General features: G+C 43.2%; 2 protein-coding genes across 10 annotated transcripts in view; one reads left to right on the forward strand and one right to left on the reverse strand.

Moving 5' to 3' along the window:
• The window catches only part of ANKDD1B (ankyrin repeat and death domain containing 1B), a 30,621-nt gene extending 21,850 nt beyond the window's left edge, over positions 1-8,771 (forward strand). The window contains exons 8-10 of the mRNA XM_045571577.1: positions 1,845-1,961; positions 3,281-3,370; positions 8,402-8,771. Of these exons, the coding sequence (XP_045427533.1) occupies positions 1,845-1,961; positions 3,281-3,370; positions 8,402-8,539 (345 nt within the window). The 3' untranslated portion in view covers positions 8,540-8,771. The remainder of the gene's footprint in view (positions 1-1,844; positions 1,962-3,280; positions 3,371-8,401) is intronic.
• Positions 8,772-11,092: 2,321 nt separating this feature from the next.
• The window catches only part of POC5 (POC5 centriolar protein), a 36,289-nt gene continuing 33,803 nt past the window's right edge, over positions 11,093-13,578 (reverse strand). For 8 of the 9 annotated variants that reach the window (XM_036410342.2, XM_045571608.1, XM_045571606.1 and 5 more), the window contains one exon: positions 11,093-12,969. In XM_036410342.2, coding sequence (XP_036266235.1) covers positions 12,826-12,969 — 144 coding nt within the window. In that variant the 3' untranslated portion in view covers positions 11,093-12,825. The remainder of the gene's footprint in view (positions 12,970-13,578) is intronic. The other variant, XR_006739745.1, reaches the window with a different exon arrangement.

A 13,578-nucleotide genomic window follows, 5' to 3' on the forward strand; every position in this document is an offset into this window, starting at 1 on the left:
GAACAGCGGCTCCCACAGCCTCGTCCTTGGGATCTGTGAATATGTTACGTGACCTGGCAAAAGGGGAATTCGGGGTGCAGAGGGAATTAAGCTTGTTCATCTGACCTTAAAATGAGATGATCCTGGATCATCTTAGTCAATGCTCATGTAATCACAAGGGTCCTTTAAAGCAGACGAGGGAGGCAGGCAGAGAGGTCAGAGGGAGGCGACATGAGGAGGACTCAGCGCGCCCTTGCCAGCTTTGAAGATGGAGGAAAGGGGCTGCGAACTGAGGGATGTGCGTGGCTTCTATAAAATGGGAAAGGCAAAGATATGGGTTCTTCGAAAGCCTCCAAAAAGGCCTTTATTTCCACCCAGTAGGACCCATTTCAGACTTCTGACTTTCAGACCAGTAAGATAATATATTTGTATTGTGTAAGCCACTGAGTTTATGTTTATACTTTGTTAACAACAGCAAAAAAACTAATATAGGTGGCAATGTCGTTTTCATAGAGGAAGACAAAGTGGCCCATATCTGAGAGGCCACTTATCCAAGGTCATAAAGGCTATCAGCTCATGCCAGACTAGTTGGTCAGAATGCGTATTATTCCTATTAGCACCTGTTCCACTTACCTGTTGCTTCATAACAAACCAACCCAAAGTGCAGTGGCTTAAAGCAATGTATTATTATCTTTTTGTGGCTCTGAGGGTTGACCAGGCCCAGCTGGGAGATTCTTACTCTAGGCTTGTTACGTGGCTGCAGTGAGATGTCAGTCAGGCCTTCTGTCATCTGAAGGGTTAACTGAGGTGGGTGTCCACAGTGGCTCACTCTCATGCCTGGCAGAGGGCCAACATGTGGTGTCCTCACATGCCTAGGTCTTCACACGGCATGGCAACTGGCTCCCATGAGGTAGGAAGCAGAAGCTGCCAGGCCAGGGAGGGAGCACACCTGGCATTGGCACGCTGTCACTTCTGCCGGATTCTATTAGAGCAGTTACAGGTCTACCCAGATTCAAGGGGGCAAAGAAATAAACGCCACCCCTTGATGGGGACGTGGCATGGTCACGCTGCTGAAGAGCATGTGGGAGAGGAGATAGTCTTGCAGCCATTTTAGGGAGACACACTCTCCTTTAGCATCCTTATTTGGAGGGCCTGAAAACTGTGTAGCCATCCTCCAGTGAATGAAACAATAGCTATGCATTGGCCTTGTATTATTGCAAGGCACCTGCTGGGCCTTGTGGAGCTGGCAGGGTAGTCAAGAGCAGGCCCTGCCCTACAGCGCTTGGACATCTAGTGTGGGCACTGAGTGAAGGCATGGAGCACAGGGAGCTGTGAGGCAGCTGATGGCAGTGAGGGGAGGAGGTGCTGAAGGGGCTGAGAGAAAGGGCCACGAGGAGTGCTGCAGTGTTCCCTCAGTACTGGTCACGCTGAGTTTCAGAAAGGGGAGAGCTGCTAGCAAACAGGCAAGGAGGCAGGAGAGTGCTGAGGCGTTCGTTGGGACCAATACCATGTCAGCTATTTTGGCTCAAGGCGGGGGTGGAGGGGGAGTAAGGGGTGGGGGCGTGTGGGGTGGGGTTGGGGGTGCAGGGTGTATAGAGAGAAGACTTGGCTCTGGTCTGCTTTGTGCTTCTGGAGAAGGGAAACAGAGATGTATTTGCTGGAGGCATGTATTCCCCTGACTCTTGAATGGAAAACATGTAGAAGCAACACAGAACCTCCCTAAATTATCGAAAACATTGGACTGTCTTTATTAAACAGTCAGACTATTTCATCGAATTAATTGACTGCCATGTGACGGATGCCAGAAGGCTGCTGGATTCTAGCGGGAATCCCCCTGTGCTCTTCCCACCTGCTTCTTCTTCCAGCTCAATCCCAGTGCTTTGCAGATAGCAACCCAGGATGGCCACGCATCCCTTGTCAGCTTTCTGATCTCTGCACCAGAACGTGAAAGTGAGTCCATTCCAACAGCTCGGGCTTTGACGGTGGCGCTGCGAGGCCGGCCTGCGGGAGATGCTCCTCGCAGATACGCGGTGGGGACGGACGGTGTTCACAAAGAAGGGATTCTTTCTGGGAAGGCCAACTGGCTTCTTTCGGAGCCGGCGCCTTAATCTTGAGAAATAAAATCCGAGGAATGAATTCTAGAAAGTCCTTGAAGTTCCTGAACAAAATGAAATCTGTGTGGTCTAAACATTTATATTTGCTGTAATAAAAACGTTCTCCTGTGTCTAGAGACGCCACTGTTCTTGTATTAAATTTATCCGCCTGGGCAAACGATGAAGCTGCTGTCAGTAGGAAGGAGAAAGATCCTTTTCCCTCCTTCAGGAACAAGCTTGTTTTTCTTTCGAAAGCCAACCCTTTATGCTGATTTAGGTTTTCCGAAGTTTGAATTGGCTTTGGTAAAACTTACAAAGGTTCACTGTGCTGGAATTAGATGGGAAACATTCCTCTACTTTTCACCCTGTTTTCTTTTCTCCTGTGGGAATATCATTTCCTCGGATCTTACTTAGCCATTACTGTTTGTTGTACAAACTCCAGAGAAGCTGTGATTTCAGCCGTGGCTGGTAGTTTTTGGAGAACGGCGATGAGGAATTGGCTCTGAGCTTGTCCGGTCCATCCAGAGATGCTTCCCTTTTCTCGGGAGGGGCTGGGCCCCAGCAAGGCCGGTGGTCCCGGCAGGAAGGACACTGCCCATTTCCTGGGAGGAGGGATACTTGTTCTTACTTTCTTTTTTTTTGTGCTCAGTGTGTCAGGAGAGGAGGTTTTCCTGGGCAGACGGGCCTGTGCAGAAAGCCTTCTTTTCAGATTGCCCCCGCCATCTGTCTCCCATTTCCCTTGTTCACCCTCTGCCCACTCCCACATATGCTCTTCTGCTACCCTACTTTTCCTCCAAAGCGCTTCTCATAACATGTAACTATGACTAAAAAACAAACACCAGCTAATATTTCCTTACCCCACTAGACTGGAAGATTGCTGAGAATGGGCCATGCTCACCACTCAGTCCCTAGTCTTTGAAAAGAGCCTGGGCTTCAGCATATGGATCTAGAAGGAATGAAGGGAGATGCGGGTGGAGGTGGGGGTGGAGGTGGGGGTGGGGATGGGGGCGGGGAGACTGGTCACCGTGAAAGGTTTGCTGTTCTGCCTTGGGACAGAGATGACGGCTGAGCACGGACTAGGGGTCAGTCACTGTGCTGGGCAAGTCGGTACTCAGAGGATTAGGAAGTGTCTGCTGAAATGAGTCACCTTTTTATATGAAGGAGGAAGCCAGAATGTTTGCATTTGAAATTTTTGTGTCTCTCTGTAGCCTAAGGCGTCCGCCCTCCATGTAGCTGTTATCAACAACCACATTACGGTGGTCCACAGCTTATTACGTGCACAGCATGACATTGACGTCTAAACCAGGCGAGTCAAGCAAGTCAGAACCTGGAGTGTCTCTTTTCTTGAATGTTTCAGCACTGTGCGTGTTTAGGGATAGTTTTGATCAAGTTCAAGGTGCTCTAAAATTTCCTGAGAGGAAAGTACGCCTTCTTTTTATCCTTTTTTTTCCCTCTCTGTAACCTGCACAGAAATACTTCGTCTTTTTCCAACACGCAAACGGGGTTCTGCCAGTACGTTTATTTACTGGCATTTCTGATAGATGATCAGTAGCTCAGAGGCAAGTTCCCAGAGGCTCCTTAAATGAAAAGCTACACCCCCACTTGAGATGTTGTAATTGGGGGCGGGGGGAGCAAGAAGGAAGCTTTGTTTCTATATTAGAGACAGTATTTTAGCCCAGAGGCAAAATCTTGGAGTAAAAATCACCATGATTTCAATCCATGAGCAGCACCGAATACCCCATAAAAGGAATCCCTCTCTGGCTGGAAAAGGACATGTGGGGTGGAAGGGTGAAGAGGATGGGGATGGCACTGTCTCTCGGGGCCTGTTCTCAGTCGGCTGGCCTCTCCCAGGAGCTGCTGGGAGGGAACAGGAAGGGAAGCTCTCGGGAGCACCATTCTACTCCCAGAATCCCAAGGACAGAGACCTCCGGCTCCCCTCTGCTTTTCTGGCTGCCTCTTCCCAGAGAAGGCTGGCTGTGCCCTGGGGTGGAGCCAGCCAGGTGGGTGGGGGTGCCAGCTAACCTGCTGCCCTTATGTCAACCCAGTGCACCCATTCAGATCTGTGTTGTCTTCTCCTGGGAGCTCACCTGTGCCCTGAGCTGATGGAGACTATTGCCCTTCTGTGCCTTCTTTCCCCGGGGACCTTCCTCCTCCCCCATCTTCTATCCCAAAAGTTTTAGGGAAGAAAAAACTCCTCTTGTTATTACATATATTTATGTGCTCAACTATGTTAACACCCTCAGCCTTTCCTACTAGATCCATTCCAGAGAAGAAGGGTATATTAGGTTACTATCCTATATAATAAAGAGGTAATATTCAAATTAACCCGTCCTCACAAGATGGCTGCCTATGACAGGCAGGCAGGGGGTTTAGTGAGGGATGACCAAACGACTCAACAGCAGGTTGTGTGGGGCAATCAGGCCATTTGGGGGGGAGGGGGCTCTGAGGGAAAACCAGGCCAGTGGGGGGGGGGGGGCGGGGGAGGCTGTGAGGAGTAACCAGGGGAGCAGTTGGATGTGACTAGGCCAACAGGGGTGGAGTTAGGGGCAACCAGGCCAGCAGAGGGGGGCAGTTAGGGTGATTAGGCTAGCAGGAGGGACAGTTGGGGGCAAACAGGTGAACAAGTAGGAGCCAGTGGTCCAGGATTGTGAGAGCGATGTCCAACTGCCAGTTTTGGTCCGTTCCCTGGATTGGGCCAAACTGGCAGTCGGACATTCCCCCGAGGGTCCTGGATTGGAGCGGGTGCAGGCTGGGCTGAGGGGACCTCCCCCGTGCACAAATTTATTCCGTGCACAAATTTATTTCATGCACCAGGCCTCTAGTACAGTTATAAAACTAGATTTGGTTGTTTTAATTTTTTGTTAGAGCAGGAATGCACTTAGTATATAAAAATAAGAAAACATAAATAAGCTAAAAACTTATAATTTATTTGTAATCTCCCCAAAGAAGGAGAACTCTTCTTAGCATTTTGGAGCATCTCCTGCCTCCTAGACTGACAGCAGCACTGTTACATGAGCTGTTACAAGGATTTGATGTTTTACATGTTGGTCTAGTCCTTCAGTAGGTTTGTCAGTGTAAGTGCAGTGTCTGGGATGATTATCCCCCAGAGGGGCACAATGCCATCCAAGAGCCTTTAGTAAGTGCGTTTTGGTATTAATTGTGCAAATACCCTAAGCACATTGGCCCTATGCGCTGGTGAGAAGAGTACTGGGATAGATTGTTGCCCAGCTGTGTAGCCCTGGGGAAGTAGCTTCCTTTCTTTGCTTTAGGGGTGGGGCTACATCACAAGCAATGTTCTGTCCCAATCTTTGGGAAATGTTTCACATCAGCATTACTTTGGGTGGTAGATTAAGATGGGTGGCTTCTCATCCCTCTTAATAGGAAAATGTTGGTTCCAGAAAGAAATTAGAAGTCCCACAGTCTTTTATATGTTACAATGCAGGAAATTTACAAAATAGAAGAGGATGGAGAATAAAAGTAACTTCTGTTCCCACGATCTAGATATTATCATTCTTAAGATTATGGATGTATTTTCTTATATAAATTTATATATATATATATATATATATATATATATATATATATATATATATATATATATGAGCTTGGCTAAATACAGTGTTGTTTCCTTGTTTCCTAAGGCTCTTAATGTTAAATAAGTATTTTTTTCATTTTAAAAAATAATATTTGAAACCATTTTTTATAGTGGCACAATGTGCATGACATAACATTTACCTTTGCCACCATTTGTAAAGGTACAGTTCAGTGGCATAAAGTATATTCACATTGTTGTGCAACTATCACAACCATTCATCTTTCCCAAACCAAAACACTATTCCCATTAAATAGTAACTCCCCAGACTCCTCAGCCCCTGGCAACCACCATTCTACTTCCTGTCCCTATGAACTTGACTATTCTAGGCACCTCATATTGAAATCACTTTTTAAAAACCATTTTTAATAGTTGCCTACTATTCCAATCTATGGGCATACCATAGTTCATCTAATGCAGTGGTTCATCTCCAGGGCAGTCCTGTGAGTGGAGGATCTATATAGCATTGGCAGGGACTTCATGTTGGGTCCCTTGGTGCTAGTGGACTGGCTATTTGAGTAAACACTATTAATACTATGACTTGACTTTGTTTTCAGAACAATAGCCCACAGTTTACTGGACTGCACAATTTGATTTTTCTTCTCCTTTGCTCTCTTTCCTCTTAGTGTCTAGATCTAGAATATAGATGGTACCAAATACATATTGAACTAATAAGTAAAAGCTACCTTTTCTAACTGCTTCCACATTTTTTACCAAAGATAAGTGATTGTTTCTGACCTGGATGGAAAAAAGGGAGCCAAGGTTTGGTATACATTTGACTTTCCCAGAAACCTGTTCTCTGGGACTGAGTTATCACAAGGCTCCCTGAGGGCCTTCCACCCTCAATAGCATAAGTGCTTGGATTGGCACTCCAGCACACAATCCAGCGAAAGAGTTTCTTTTAAAAAAAATACATATTTTTAATGACTTCAGAGAAGAAGAGGGATAGAGAGATAGAAACATCAGTGATGAGAGAGAATCACTGATTGGCTGCCTCCTGCACACCCCACACTGGGAATGGAGCTTTCAACTTGGGCATATGTCCTGACTGGGAATTCAACCATGAATTCCTGGTCCATCAGTTGACACTCAACCACTGAGCAGCCATGCTGGCCGGGCCCAGGCAAGGTTTTCTATGAGCCTGAAAACTGGCTCTCAGAATGCTGCCCTCCCCAAATAGGCTAATTACAGTGATGCAAATGGTTTTACAAACCAGAATTTAGACAATGTATAATTAGAGGCTCGCTAAATGCCTGCGAAATGCAGTTCTTCCTAATTTCATTATTGTCTCTCTTGATTAGAAGCTGATTACTTTCAGCCCTAATTTTTAGGCTCACCTGGGTCTCAGTGCCTGCCCTAACTGCCAAATCATTTGGGAGTTGCAAATAGTCAGATGTGATAGAATTACTGGGATAAATTTCTGGATCCCTAATCATAGAAACATAGGAACATAGGTTCCTAAGATTGGAACTTCTTCTTGGGTTATGTCTTACCATTCATTTTAATTTTTGTTAGGATTTGTGAGCAAATTTTTCATGGGTCGTTGGCAAAACAAAAGGGAACTTACCCTTCTGCTCAGGGGAAAAAAATGTCTAGATTGTGTACTGCATAAAATCTCAGGGGAAAAACATCTAGAGTACACTGTTTGCAAAGCTGTGTGCCAGGCTTTGAGCTATATCCGTTCTGACAAAGGTGTGCCTTCTGTAATTTATCTAAGGTACCAAAGCAGCTTCAGGCCACTCATGCCCCAAATTATGTCTAGAATAGCCCTTATTTATCAGACTATTTGGTTAAGATTTCAACCCTCATCTTTGGTTAGAGGCAATATGATATAAAAGAAAAAAAAATTCTAGTTAGGAGCCCAGCAAGCTGACTTCTGTGCTATGAATCAGTCATGTTGTCATGATTGATATTACTTTTAATAAAACCCAGCTTTTTCTGTCTTACTTCCCTTCTTAACGCATGGCTTCTGCTTCCTGGGCTAAGGTGGCTGTTTAAGCTCCTACCGCCATGCCAGCATTCCACTCAGGAGGAGGAGGAGGAGGAGGAGGAAAGGAAGGAGAATGATACCCTTCTTCTATTTAAAGATATTTCCCAGAAGTTGCATGTACCAGAAGTTGCATTGGCCAGAACTCAGTACAAGGGAGACTAGGAATTGTTTGGAGTGGCCACGTGTCCAGCTGAAACCAAGAGGTCTCTTCCTATAGAAGAAAGGAAGGAAAGGCGATGGAAGGGTGGGGGCATGGCCGCTTGCTAAAGCCTATGTCACAGGGTAAGCCTGCCTTTGGAGGAGAAAATGTACAATCATGTAATTTATTTGCTGAGGACATCCCAGGGTAGTGAGCCAAGGAGAACCCGGGGGTATTGGAGAAATGTTGGGGTTCTCATTGGTAGAGCACGTGTAAAATATCACTTGTTGGTTATGAGTCCCTACCCCAAACTCTCTCCCTTGCCCAGTTGACACAGCACCAGACACTATCATTATCTAGCATTTCTTGGACAATTTACCTGTGTCATACATGACATGTCCTCAGGGCATTATATACATTATCCTATGTACCTCTCACCACTACACCATGAAGTAGTTGTTGAGATGAAGAGCAGCTAAGGACTGGCCCAAGTTCACCATGCAAGGAAGCAGTAGGGTTAGGCTTTGTAGCCAGGCTCCCTTGCTCTAAATCTAGAGCTCCTAACAGTTAGGCCATTCCTAGTATTTTCTTTCATTTTTAACTTTCAGCAAGGAAAGACTGCCTTGTTGGTGGCCTCCCAGAGCAACCACAGCCTTGTTGTGGACATGCTCATAAAAGCAGAAAGATACTGTGCCTGGAGAGAGGTAAGGAAGGAGGATACATTAAAAATGCATTTTTTGTTGTAACATTTCCTTAGCCACGGAATCACCACTGTTTTCTTTGGGGGTGGGGAAATAGCAGGGTTGTGACAGAAGCAAGGGACACAACACTGAAACATCCCTCTCCTTTCCTGTGTCAGGCAGACAGTACTCACACTCTGAGAACTGCATGCTAGCAATGAATTCTGTCAGGCTGGAAAGAAGACCCAATGATAGACCTAGAGGGCTCTCGCCCTGCAGGGAGGCGTTGCAATGTCTGATGGACATTCAGCTCCCTAGTAAGGGAGTAGTTGCAATAGTGCTCTCTTGTGTACATTATGATAACAGCACCCTATTAAAAAATTATTGTTGTTTTTTGTCTCCATCTTGAATGACAAAAATGATCCAATGACAGATAACATTGAAAAGGTAGTCTTGGTTACCTCCTTACCAGTTACATCTGAAAATATTTACTCTGAAATAAGGCAATAAGCAGAAAATGTCTAAAATCATTTGATACTATTATTTTCAATTTAGAAGCAATTTAGAAGTGAGAGCACCAGGGATGCACCAATCAACTTTCCTCTGACTTTCAAGCAAGACCACAGGCAGTAGACCAGGCATATTCAGAGGTATCCAGGTATTTTGGGGAGGAGAATGAGGAAGGTGACAGGGGGACGGGGACACTGAACGAAGTCATAAGGATAGTTCTCCACTACCAAGAATTGTCTTGCTCCAGAAGCTACTTGGCCCCTGTTGGGAAACAGCAAGTTAGTGTCTTTGAAAATGTCATCTCTGGGTTGGAAGCAAAGAGCAGGCAGCCTATTGCTTTGCCAGTCGAGATTAGTGCTAAAAATTACTCTGCCAAAAATTATCGTGTCAGGGAAGATGCTTTGAAAACTTATCAATAAATTAGGTGGTGTTATAACTTACATGTAATCATAACCATTTATGCAAAATAAAGCAACATCTGCCTCTTTTTTTTTTTTTTTTTTTTCATGATGCGGTTTTACCTGAAGCTGAGACCACACTTCCACAAATCAGACACCCGATCCAATATTCTGTTTCAAGTTTGATATAAGGAATAGTGCCTGGGCGATGCCTGCCTTCCATGGCATTGTCCGCCTAGCACTGGGGAAGTGTATCCATCAGAACTCCCAGGGAGTGACTAGAGGCATTTTCTGAAGGGGTGCAGGGCACATTTTCTGAACTGAGGCCTGAACTCCAATGCTAATAAGCTGTGTGATGTTGAGAAGTTCTGTAACCTCGCTGTGCCAGTGTTCTCTGATTAACTAGGAAAAAAGGGATCTATGGCAAAGGGCTGTTGTGGGATTAACTGTGAGATAGTGCCGGCACACAGTAAGTGCTTAATAAATGTTAGCCATTAATAATAAATTTTATGCTATTTCCCCCCAGAAAAGATCCGTCAATTCAAAAGTGAAACTAACTCAAAGCCCAAGAAATGTAGTTTCATAAATGCCTAGAGAAATTGTATTTAAATGATTTTCCACTCAGCATCCAGTCCTTTGAAGTTCAGCTCTTTAATGCCATGAAGTTCCTCTCGCAGGACTTTCAGCTATGAAGATGGTGGCAATAGGATCCCTAACAGATGAAAAAGTGGTATTCTACTTTCAACCACTGAAATGAAAAGTCAAAAAACATTTTTGGCTCTTGCTTAAGGCAAGTTGTATGATTTCCCCATTTGTCATTTAATGTAACATATGGGATAGCATAGTCTAGAAGCATTTTGGACCTCATGTTTTAGAAAAATGTGATTGTGGTAACAGCATTATGGCATATAGGAAAACTGGGAATTTTAAGATAGACATGGTTTTGAGTCGATTTTGCCACTTTTTAATTATGAAACTTTGGGCATTCTACAGTAATATTCAAATTTCCAAATCTCCAGTTTCCTTCTCTATAAAAATGGAAGAAATACCTGCCACAGTGGTTTGGTGAGGATGAAGGGAGAATGCCTGTAGCCTCATGTCCATAGTATTGACCTTGTTAACTATTATTCCTCTTGTAAGTGAAACTGGCTTTGGAAATTATAGTCACTCTTGGCTTTCAATAACACATATGTGTAGTATGTATGGAAAGGCCAGAAGTATATATACCAATATTTTTTATCTCTTGGTGATTTATAGGTGACTTTCTTTGTATTTCTTTGTACTTTCTAATTTTTTCCATAATGAACATGTATTATTTTTGTAATCTGAGAAAGTTATTAAACATGAAATCAAGCACCAATTTATGGCAGTTTATAGGCACCTATTCATTATAATTTAAGGCTCTCCATTCTCAAATTCTGACTCTAGGCCTGTAAGGCCAGAAATAATATCATGAGCAATTTCAATCCAGGTAATCCTATCATCAACTTATAGTTCTTCGTCTTTGACCCACTTAACATTATGAATGTTTAAAACAGTTAATATGTTTCACATGATTCCCAAGTTTTAACAAAGGTATTCAGTGAAAAAGTCTTGTCTCCATCTGTTCTTCAGTATGGCCAGTTTCTGCTGACCTTGCTCTTCCTCTTCCTGCCCACCCCCACCAATCTGGGTAACTGCTTTATAGAAAAAGAAATATGAATACATACTCTTATTGTATAAAGTGTTTTAATTGTTGAATTTATGTTAACTTAGGCTAACACTAATTACTTGATGCTTTATACCATATAGCTTCCAGAACTTAAAAGTATAAATAAGATTTATAATATTCTTAATCACAGTATTCATAATATTGACTTCAATTTGTCCACATGGTTATGGCTTGCACTCTGAAAACTGCTCCTAATTGTAACTGAGGTTCTTCAAAAAACGGAGACTGAAGCCAGTTTACATGACACTGCTTCTCTGAGGAGTGCAAATTCAAGGGAGCAGGAGCGAAGGAAAAGGGGCAATATGGCGACGGAGGGAAAGCCTAGACCAGGGTGAATTACTAAATTGGCCACCTCTTGGTACCAAGCACAACTTATTTGACCTTGAGGGTACTCTTTTCCAAAATATAGTGGGAAGAAAGGAAGACTTGATCTGTTTACCATTCAGGGCTGCATGAGTAGACTGCAAATGGAGCCTGCCTATTTCTCATGACTGGACTGGGAGGGGAGGAAGCCTGTGGGGGGAGGGGAGAAGGAGACTGCCCTCCGTACAGGCAGCAGATGAGGTGCTATTGGTTTGTGTTTGTTGTAACTCATGAGCTGTTTGAGAGAACCCAGAACAAGTTTGGCATAAGAAGCGCCAGATATTTCTAATAATTCAGAAAAGCCTTGGATTGCCCCATTAGAAAACGGGATGATGTCCTGTTAACAATGTAAGGACATAAGAAAAACTCTCCTGTAACACAATTAGAGCATAAAACTAGGTTATGTTCAAAATGGAAGAGGCTTCAGATCATTAAATCTATCCACTCCTGTTAACAATATGGAAACTGAGGCCCTGAACAGATTCTTCAGAATCTACTCATTTTTTATGCAACCCATAAGTACTTTAACCCTGGCAGCCAGCAATAAAACCATAAGAAGCCTGGTTCTGTACTCCTTGGTCAGTTCTGGCAGATGCTTTCTTCCTATTGGCCAGCACTGAAAAGCCTCTCTTCAGGCTTAGAAGATTTGCTCTAGGACACTGGATGTTTAGTGAGAATATGGATTCAACTGAGGTTTCAAAAGAGACAAGGAAGAATACCAGAAATAGGATCATTCTAATAGAAAATTTTCTTCTGATGTTTCTACAATATAACTGTGTTTTTGTTCTGGTAAATTTCTTCCCTTTTAACATCAAAATCTACTCATAGGTGTTGCCATTTCCCCCTATCTTTAATTGCTGGACTACTAGAAAATGAAGACAAATATGCTACAGTCACAAAAAACCCTTTGATAACAATATCATTACTCTTGGTCTTTATCTTTTTCACTTAAAAATAAAAATACCTTAGTTTCTGTTAGTTTTAATAATTTTTCAAATAAACCTCTTAAAGTTTACTTAGTAACCTTGGAAATAATTCAGCTTTGTGGAATAATGCAGAGAAAACAGGATTTATATACTGTTTAATCAGCCTGTATAATCAGCTACAGGCTGAGCCTATTAAAAAATATAGTCCGGTGTTTTAATTTAAAAAAGTTTTACTTAATTGCTTAAATTAAAAAAATAACATTAAAATATCCTACATATTATTTTACAAAGGATGGTGTGGCTTGAAAAGTCTCTTATAATTTTGAAAAGGTGAACATGATGTATCCATGATGTTCTAAAAATATGGAAAATTTTGAAACTAAAGACTTCTAATCCTTGGTAAAACCAGAGCACTTAGAAGATCTTAATATGAACATATTCATTTTAGTCAACCACTTTGATGGAGTGAACGCTCGTGAGAGACTGGGAGTGAGTGGATCTGGTTCCGAGGGACCTGGAAGCTGAGGTAGTACTTTCGGGATGAATAGTCCGGGGGTATTTTGCTGCAGTAGCTTGAGGAATGGTTTGCTGAAAAGATAAAAATCTATTTTAATAATCCTATAAAATTATACATATTAAATATAATTTTATCATTAATAATTTAACCCAACATTCATTAAGTGTCAAGCAATGAATTGAAGTAATGGTTATGATAAGTTTTTTCCATAAGGAACCCACAGCCAATTAGAATGATGTGCTCAATACCCATAATTTATGCGAGAGGAGCACAGAGTGAGCCATGGGAGCATTCATTTCTCAAAGAGGACTCAACTGAGTGGAATCTTATAATGCTTATAGAGGCGAAGTGTAGAAAGGGACTTGGAGGTGTCTGAAAGAAGGGTCCTAGTGCCCAAGCCCTCCACTGTGAATATGTGGAGTCCAGTCCTGGGGAACATGTAGGAAATCCAGTCTGGTTCTTGCTTCAAACCAGCATAAAGCAGGTCTGTCATATTTCACCTGGGAACTGACTAAACATTTTTGGGTAACACACGAGGAGGACTTCCCAGAGGCCTGGTGCTCCCTTCATATGGACCACAACTTTCTAAATAAAGAAATAAGTAGAGACTGAGGACACATGTTGGGGGAGGACATGTACACTGTCTCCGAGCTCAGAAGAACATCTTAGACATGAGCACT

This window comes from Pipistrellus kuhlii, unplaced genomic scaffold, assembly GCF_014108245.1.
Source record: "Pipistrellus kuhlii isolate mPipKuh1 unplaced genomic scaffold, mPipKuh1.p scaffold_m20_p_4, whole genome shotgun sequence".
Classification (NCBI taxonomy): Eukaryota; Metazoa; Chordata; class Mammalia; order Chiroptera; family Vespertilionidae; genus Pipistrellus; species Pipistrellus kuhlii.